The sequence below is a fragment of the Pongo abelii genome, chromosome 15 (assembly GCF_028885655.2).
Source record: "Pongo abelii isolate AG06213 chromosome 15, NHGRI_mPonAbe1-v2.0_pri, whole genome shotgun sequence".
NCBI lineage: Eukaryota > Metazoa > Chordata > Mammalia > Primates > Hominidae > Pongo > Pongo abelii.
Window position 1 is genome coordinate 23,662,497 of NC_072000.2, and position 9,962 is coordinate 23,672,458.

Below are 9,962 nucleotides of genomic sequence, written 5' to 3' on the forward strand. Positions count from 1 at the left end.
ATATATATTATACATACATAATATATATAACATATATTACATTTATTATATATTATATATTATATTATACATGTATAATATATATTATACGTATATTATATATAATATATATTATACGTATAATATATATTATATATATTATACATATATAAGATATATAATACATATATAATATATAATATATAATACATATAATATATAAAATATATAATACATATAATATATAATATATATTATACATATAATATATATAATATATATTATACATATATAATATATATATACTCACAAGCTAATATACTAAATTCTAGGTGAGCCCCAAGTGTTGGAAAGAGAACACACTCCAGGGAAACTTGGGGATGCCACTGAGACCATATGGGGAGAAACACAGGGCTTTACAGTAATCCCTGAGAGAAAACATAGATTTAACACGGATTCGCATGTTAAACCTCTCAGCAAATTCTGAGAAAAGCCTCTGGAGTCTCCAGGAATGAAGGCAGGGCAATAAAGCACATATAATCCCCTCACCTGGCGTTTTCCTCAACAGAGCCAATGAAGACGAGATGCTTGATGCTGAGGTTATGCTCAATTCTGCCGTGCGCACCGCTGTCTCCTAACTGAGCCAGAAAAGCCATGATTGTAGGTAAGAAACCACTGCTATGATATACTACAGAGTCTCTTTGACTTTATAAATCTGATTAGGCACTGTTTCTGTGCAAAGACTCAAAGGAGGCAGTATAATAGTATAGTATAAAAGTTCCATATGTGAATCCACAACACATATTCATTGGGTAAAAAGTCGTGCCCCTCTCTGAGCCTCATTTGTAAAATGAAGTTAGATCATTATACCATTTCTTCTATAATTTTATGGTTTTTAACAACCATCTTTCTGAAAACAATCTTACTTTCCAGGAGTAATCAGGTGGTATGTTCCTTCTCTCAGGACACCTGGGAAGACAATATACTAAGTGAGGGGCATTCAACAGAAGGCTATTAAATCAAGCTATCACACTTCCGGTGGGTGGACTGGTGGGTTGATTGGTTGGTTGGTAGTTTCTAGTACTGGAAAGGAGTACAGTACATGAAAGAGCTGGTTTCGGCCGGGCGCGGTGGCACATGCCTGTAATCCCACCACTTTGGGAGGCCGAGGCAGTCGGATCACGAGGTCAGGAGATCGAGACCATCCTGGCCAACACGGTGAAACCCCGTCTCTACTAAAAATACAAAAACTTAGCCGGGGTGGTGGCGGGCGCCTCTAGTCCCAGCTACTCAGGAGGCTGAGGCAGGAGAATGGCATGAACCCGGGAGGTGGAGCTTGCAGTGAGCCGAGATCGCGCCACCGCACTCCAGCTTGGGCAACAGAGCGAGACCGTCTCAAAAAAAAGAAAGAAAACGAAAGAGCTGGTCTCCTAGGATTGTAGCTCAAATAATGATATATCTCAAAAAACAGGAGAAACAGTATGTTTGTGGCATAAAATAATGAAGATTCTATTCTAATTACCTAACTATTCCCAGACAGCATTTTGGAGACTTTGGAGGGTGGTGTTATATAGAACTTTGTGGAAAGTTTATTCCGTCAATGCGAAAACTCTGAAATTGATTACTCGGGTCTTTCTATTAAGCTCCCCAGCTTTTGATCATTCCATTACTTATCTACACTTCTCCAAAGGCTTCAGAAAAAACAATGTTGCTGCTAATAAAGCACTTACAGAGTAGGGTAGTAGAGAAGACGAAGTGTAGTGTAAAGTTGTCAGTGTATGATGGAGAATGTCCTAAACTGTTATTCTCATCAAGCAGGCATTCAGAACAAGGGGCGGGAGGCTCAGATCTCACAATTCTGGCTCCCAATTTAAGCCTGAGCCTGGACTTGTTCTCTGACCTGTGTATAGCAGAGAAAGGGATGTATTTATGCTTCGTAAACAACAATCCGGAAATCACCTATTGAGCACCTCATTCAAGGAAGATGGTAAACAAATGTCTTTTAAATTCAGCATTGATTGGAAAGCTGGACAACTTTAGAACTCAGATGCTCCAAATTTCCCCTTTTATGCGTCCTTAAAAACTACCAAAGAACCAGTGATGTTGAAATTCAAATCTTCGTTCCCAAGAATACCTGATCCTTCCTTCAACTTCTGTGTTCTTTGTTGCCTTTCACATTTTTCTTTTACATTTCTGACAAAGTTATGACTGGTGACCTGCAATAAACAAGACAAGAGATCTAAACTTAACAAGAAACCCAATATTGAAACTACCTTTTTTTTTTTTTTTTTTTTTGAGGTGGAGTCTCGCTCTGTCACCCAGATTGGAGTGCAATGGTGCGATCTCAGCTCACTGCAACCTTCACCTCCTGAGTTCAAGCAATTCTTCTGCTTGGCCTCCCAAGTAGCTGGGATTACAGGCATGCACCACTACACCCAGCTAATTTTTGTATTTTTAGCAGAGAAGGGTTTTCACCATGTTGGCCAAGCTGGTCTCAAACTCCTGACTTCAGCGATCTGCCCACTTTGGCCTCTCAAATTGCTGGAATTATAGGCATAAGACATTATGCCCAGCCAAAACTACCACCGTTTTAAGACTTAATCAGCACATTTTAAGTATTAATCAAGTATAAGATTACTGTTGTTTAAACACATTTATATATTTTATTTAATTCTTAAATACATAAACTTGTTGCTACTGAAAAGTACATACCTAGTCAAATATTTGAAAAGGTCCTTACCTTCCTTTCAGTAAACAAAATTCTAATACATAGGATTGCAGACGAAGCCCCATTTCATCTCAGATTCTTTTAGAAAATCCCTTTGTTTTCACCACCGAAAAAGCTCACTAAATAAACTAAATTTTTGTATTGAAAACATAATTTTCTTTATTTCATCTACATGGCATCTGATTACAAAAAGTAAGATAGTTCCTTTTTGTATAGTATGTGTAAAAAACATAAAAATAAACACTGCCGATCGTTACAGATGTTTTTAAAATATTATCATGGAGTTGTATCTCCATGCAGCAGTCAATCTATTTTGTTTTGTTCAAACATCCAACCCAATTTTATATCAGTTATCCTCAAAATGTCTTTTCTAACAACTTGTGCTAAATAAGAGAAAATTGATGAACTTGTGCTAGAAAACCCATAATCAACATTAGAAAAACAAATCAAAAGCTGAAAAGGTCTTCTCAAGCATCCAAGGAAAAGAAAGAAAATACATATGTCTGGTTCTGCCACTAGTGTCTAGAGGGGTGGCCTGCCCCTCCACACCTGTGGGTATTTCTAGTCAGGTGGGATGAGAGAAAAGAAATAAGACACAGAGACAAAGTATAGAGAAACAACAGTGAGCCCAGGGGACCGGCACTCAGCACACCAAGGACCTGCACCGGCACCGGCCTCTGAGTTCCCTCAGTTTTTATTGATTATTATTTTCATTATTTCAGCAAAAAGGAATGTAGTAGGAGAGCAGGGTAATAATAAGGAGAACGTCAGCAAAAAACATGTGAGCAAAAGAATCTATGTCATAATTAAGTTCAAGGGAAGGTACTATGCCTGGATGTGCACGTAGGCCAGATTTATGTTTCTCTCCATCCAAACATCTCAGCGGAGTAAAGAATAACAAGGCAGCATTACTGCAAACATGTCTCGCCTCCCACCATAGGGCAGTTCTTCTCCTATCTCAGGATTGAACAAATGTACAATCGGGTTTTATACAGAGATATTCAGTTCCCAGGGGCAAGCAGGAGACAGTGGCCTTCCTCTATCTCAACTGCAAGAGGCTTTCCTCTTTTACTAATCCACCGCAGCACAGACCCTTTACGGGTGTCTGGCTGGGGGATGGTCAGGTCTTTCTCATCCCACGAGGCCATATTTCAGACTATCACATGGGGAGAAACCTTGGACAATACCCCGCTTTCAAGGGCAGAGGTCCCTGCGGCTTTCCACAGTGCATTGTGCCCCTGGTTTATTGAGACTAGAGAATGGCGATGACTTTTACCAAGTATACTGCCTGAAAACATTTTGTTAACAAGGCACGTCCTTCACAACCCTAGATCCCTTAAACCTGGATTTTATACAACACATGTTTTTGTGAGCTCCAGGTTGGGTCAAAGTGGCTGGGGCAAAGTGGCTGGGGCAAAGCTACAAATTAACATCTCAGCAAAGCAATTGTTTAAAGTACAGGTCTTTTTCAAAATGGAGTCTCTTATGTCTTCCCTTTCTACATAGACACAGTGACAGTCTGATCTCTCTTTCTTTTCCCTACAGTGTAGAAAATTCTAGCTGCATTGGATTGCATTGGATTCTAGCAAAATAACACAGAGAACCAAAATCAATTCAAAATCTGGTTGGACATATTCCCACCTGGTCTCAGATTATCTCATGTATTTTCCTGTATACCTCAAGTTCTCTTCTCGATAAAATCCTTGAGATATGTAGCAAGCAATTGGATTACACTCCAAAAGACTTGGATTACACTCATGTCTTTCTTCTTCGTAGACTTAAGACCCATGAACAGGTCAGCAACACACATCGCGACAGAGTTTATTCTCCTGGGATTCCCTGGTTGCTGGAAGATTCAGATTTTCCTCTTCTCATTGTTTTTGGTGATTTATGTCTTGACCTTGCTGGGAAATGGAGCCATCATCTATGCAGTGAGATGCAACCCACAACTACACACCCCCATGTACTTTCTGCTGGGAAACTTTGCCTTCCTTGAGATCTGGTATGTGTCCTCCACTGTTCCTAACATGCTAGCCAACATTCTCTCCAAGACCAAGGCCATCTCATTTTCTGGGTGCTTCCTCCAGTTCTATTTCTTCTTTTCACTGGGAACAACTGAATGTCTCTTTCTGGCAGTAATGGCTTATGATCGATACCTGGCCATCTGCCACCCACTGCAGTACACTGCCATCATGACTGGAAGGTTCTGTGGTAAGCTGGTGTCTTTCTGTTGGCTTATTGGATTCCTTGGATACCCAATTCCCATTTTCTTCATCTCCCAACTCCCCTTCTGTGGTCCTAATATCATTGATCACTTCCTGTGTGACACAGACCCATTGATGGCTCTATCCTGTGCCCCAGCTCCCATAACTGAATGTATTTTCTATACTCAGAGCTCCCTTGTCCTCTTTTTCACTAGTATGTACATTCTTCGATCCTATATCCTGTTACTAACAGCTGTTTTTCAGGTCCCTTCTGCAGCTGGTCGGAGAAAAGCCTTCTCTACCTGTGGTTCTCATTTGGTTGTGGTATCTCTTTTCTATGGGACAGTCATGGTAATGTACGTAAGTCCTACATATGGCATCTCAACTTTATTGCAGAAGATCCTCACACTGGTATATTCAGTAATGACTCCTCTTTTTAATCCTCTGATCTATAGTCTTCGTAATAAGGACATGAAACTCGCTCTGAGAAATGTCCTGTTTGGAATGAGAATTCGTCAAAATTTGTGAACCAAAGATGTGCCATACTTACAAGTTCTAATGAAGAAAAAGGTCGAGATGTTGTCAGTTCTTTAGCAGTCTTTCAGTCCTCAGTCTGAGTAGTTAGAGGTTGTATATTTTACCTGGAAGTGTGCCCAGCTTAAATACGTTTTCAACACTGACTCTAAACCTTAGTTAACTGGTCATCAACATCCACTTAAGAGTTTTCAAAGCCTGTCTTTATTAGAATGATAAAATGGAATTTCTACATGAGATGCCCTCCTGACATGCCCCATGGTTCATCATTGTATATCTTCTTCCTCATTACAGCAAGACAATAAATTCAACTTTGTTCAACTACAGGTATGTTCCTAGAAGTCTTTGTCTGATGGGAATCAATAGTAGCACAATACCCAGCAAACAGTAAGGCCTCAAACATGTTTTTTAAATATCTCTATCTAATTTTTTTACTTACAACAATAACATGTGATTGTTGTAACAAATTCAAGCAATTCAGAAGATGTCCATCTTCACTCCCATATTCACCAATTTTCCTCTCTGCTCCTCAGAGTCAATACATCTACATCCCTCTGTCTGGCACTCAACACCCTTCGTAATACATCCCCACTAAGTCTATTTCATTTGTTTTCCATTTCTTTGCAACATGAGCCCTCAGCTCTAGTCTGGCCAATTACTTTATTTATTCCATTCTATCTTTTCACATTTTCTTAGGCTATTCTTTTTTTTTTTTTTTGAGACAAAGTCTCACTCCGTCACCAGGCTGGAGTACAGTGGCGCAATCTCGGCTCACCGCAACCTCCGCCTCCTGGGTTCAAGCGATTCTCCTGACTCAGCCTCCCAAGTAGCTGGGACTACAGGTGCATGCCACCACGCCCAGCTAATTTTTGTATTTTTAGGAGAGATGGGGTTTCACCATGTTGGCCAGGATAGTCTCGATCGCTTGACCTCATGATCCACCCACTTCAGCCTCCCAGAGTGCTGGGATTACAGGCGTGACCCACCATGCCTGGATAATTTTTGCATTTTTAGTAGAGACTCTGTTTCACCAAGCTGGCCTGGGTGGTCTTGAATTTCTGACCTCAGGTGATCCACCCACCTCGGCCTCCCAAAGTGCTGTGGTTACAGGCATGAGCCACCGTGCCCAGCCTAGGCTGTTCTTTCAACCTGGAGAGCCTCACCTCATCTTCTGCCAAGCAACTTGAGAAAGATATTTAACACTTAAATTCTTAAGTTCTTATTTTATCAAATGGGTATAATTCATGCCTTGTAACAATATCGTAAGAATTAAATCTGATCATTTCTGTAAGAGCCATAGCACAGAAAGACACATATAGGAGGCTCTGAGTACACGTTGTTCTCTTCTCCCTCCTGTCTTTCAAACCTGACTACGGATGCTTTTCTGGTTATCTCTTAGATATTTTGCAATCCTCATGGAAACCTATGTACTTAAAGATGGCTTATTTAAAAACCAGTTGGGATGGATATATATTTTATATAAATTTATCTATAATTATATATCTTATACATATTTGTATATTTTATATATGAAGTTTATATATGTAAAATCTCTTCATATATGTATATATAATATACATGTGTATATAATATACAAGTATAATATATATGTATGTATATATACTAGATATATGTATATATAGTATAGGGAAAAAAAAGGAGAGATCAGACTGTTACTGTGTCTATGTAGAAAGGGGAAGACATAAGAGACTCCATTTTGAAAAAGACCTGTACTTTAAACAATTGCTTTGCTGAGATGTTGTTAATTTGTAGCTTTGCCCCAGCCACTTTGACCCAACCACTTTGCCCCAGCCACTTTGACCCAACCACTTTGCCCCAGCCACTTTGACCTAACCTGGAGCTCACAAAAACATGTGTTGTATAAAATCAAGGTTTAAGGGATCTAGGGCTGTGCAGGACGTGCCTTGTTAACAAAATGTTTTCAGGCAGTATACTTGATAAAGGTCATCGCCATTCTCTAGTCTCAATAAACCAGGGGCACAATGCACTGTGGAAAGCCGCAGGGACCTCTGCCCTTGAAAGCGGGGTATTGTCCAAGGTTTCTCCCCATGTGATAGTCTGAAATATGGCCTCGTGGGATGAGAAAGACCTGACCGTCCCCCAGCCCGACACCCGTAAAGGGTCTGTGCTGCAGTGGATTAGTAAAAGAGGAAAGCCTCTTGCAGTTGAGATAGAGGAAGTCCACTGTCTCCTGCTTGCCCCTGGGAACTAAATGTCTTGGTATAAAACCCGGTTGTACATTTGTTCAATTCTGAGATAGGAGAAAAACCGCCCTATGGTGGGAGGCGAGACATGTTTGCAATAATGCTGCCTTGTTATTCTTTACTCCGCTGAGATGTTTGGGTGGAGAGAAACATAAATCTGGCCTACATGCACGTCCAGTCATAGTACCTTCCCTTGAACTTAATTATGACATAGATTCTTTTGCTCACATTTTTTTGCTGACGTTCTCCTTATTATCACCCTGCTCTCCTACTACATTCCTTTTTGCTGAAATAATGAAAATAATAATCAATAAAAACTGAGGGAACTCAGAGGCCGGTGCCAGTGCAGGTCCTTGGTGTGCTGAGTACTGGTCCCCTGGACCCACTGTTGTTTCTCTATACTTTTTCTCTGTGTCTTATTTCTTTTCTTAGTCTCTTATCTGACCCGACTAGAAATACCCACAGGTGTGGAGGGGCAGGCCACCCCTTCACATAGATAGATATAGATATAGATTCAATATAGATTTGGCAACCATAAAGAGATTGATTAGACTGCCAACTTTGAGTCAGACTTGTGTCCTGGTTTATCTGCTTACTAGTTATGTGACTTTGGCAAACAAGTTGCTTAAATGCTACAAACTTCATCTGTAAGATAGGGTAATAATAACACTTAGAGTTGTTGGTTTGTTATGACTTAATACTTATAGAGCACTTAGAACTATGCCGGGCCAACAGTACAGTTCAATAAATATCAGCTTTAAAAAAATTATTTAACTCTGTAAAATATCATGGTAGCTTTCAAAATCAGCTCATATAATTTTTCCATTTAACAGATACATTGTGTTCCACTATATGAATGTTTCATCATTTATTCATTACTCAATGATAATATATTGTATCTCATATTTTACAATTAAAACAATGCTGTAATTAATATCCTTGAATATGGCCTCATAGAGCTACATTGATATTCCATAAGTTAGAGGAAGAATTTATGGAACACAGGAAATGTGCATTTTTAATTATGCTAAATACTGGTAAATTAGATGCCCTAAATAGTATGGGACAAATGGTGCTGGGGCAAGTAGATATCCATATGCAAAAGAAAGAAGTTGGATACCTATCTTACACCATTTACAAAAATTAATTCAAAATGGATCAAAGACCTAAATGCAAAAGCTAAAACTACAAAACCCTTCACAACCTAGGATTAGGCACTGGTTTCTTAGATATGACACATAAAGCACAAGAAACTAAGGAAAAAATCGGTAAGTTGGACCTTATCAAAATAACAATTTTTGTGCTTCAAAGGATACCATCAAGAAAGTGAAATGACAACTGCTATGGCTTGAAGGTCCGTGTCCCCTCCCAAGTTCATATGTTGAAATCCTAACCCCCAGAGCAATAGTGCTGGGAGGTGGGGCCCTTGGCTTTGATTAAGTCATGTGAGTGGACCCCTCCTGAATGGGATTAGTGCCCTTATAAAATAGGCCAAAGGAGCTCATTTGCCCCTTCAACCACATAAAGACATAGCAAGAAGGCACCATTTATGAACTAAGAAATGGACCTTTATCAGACACCAAATCTGTTGGTGCATTGATCTTCGACTTCCCCATCTCCAGAACTGTCAAAAATAAATTTATGTTTTTTATAAATTACCCAGTTTATGGTATTTTCTTATAGCAAACTGAACAAACTAAGACAAATATTTAGCCCCTAACATTTAGAGACCAAAAGTACATTAGTAGTGGCCAAGGACTAGGAGGACAGGATGAGAAATGACTACTGCTAATGGGTACTCAGTTTCTTTGGGGGTGATAAAAATTTTCTGGAAACTGATAGTGGTGATGGTTGTACAACCTTGTGAATATACGAAAAATTACTGAAATATATGAGTAAATGATCCATCAGGGAACTGCAGATCAAAACCATAATAAGATATCACCTCACATATGTTAGCATGGCTACTACCAAAAAGACCAAAGATAACTAGTGTTGGCAAGGATGGGAGTAAAGGGAACCCTCATATACTGTCGGTGGGAATGTAAATTAGCACAACCACTATAGAATACATTATGGAAGTTCCTCAATAAATTAAAAATAAAACTACCATATAATCCAGCAATTCCACTTCTTGGTTATGTATCCAAAGGAATTGAAATCAGGATCTCGAAGAGATATCTGCATTTCCATGTTCATTTCAGCATTATTCACAATGGCCAAAACATGGAAGCAACCCAAATGTTCATCGATGAGTGAATGGATTTTTTTAATGTGGTATAAACACACAAC

At 39.3% G+C, this 9,962-nt stretch overlaps 1 protein-coding gene across 1 annotated transcript; it reads left to right on the forward strand.

The window, feature by feature from the left end:
• Positions 1–971: 971 nt before the first annotated feature.
• LOC134759948 (olfactory receptor 11H4) lies at positions 972–6,012 on the forward strand. Its single transcript, XM_063715310.1, has 2 exons — positions 972–1,017; positions 4,484–6,012. The coding sequence occupies exon 2, from the start codon at positions 4,495–4,497 to the stop codon at positions 5,437–5,439; it is 945 nt and encodes a 314-aa protein (XP_063571380.1). The 5' UTR covers positions 972–1,017; positions 4,484–4,494; the 3' UTR covers positions 5,440–6,012.
• Positions 6,013–9,962: the final 3,950 nt, after the last annotated feature.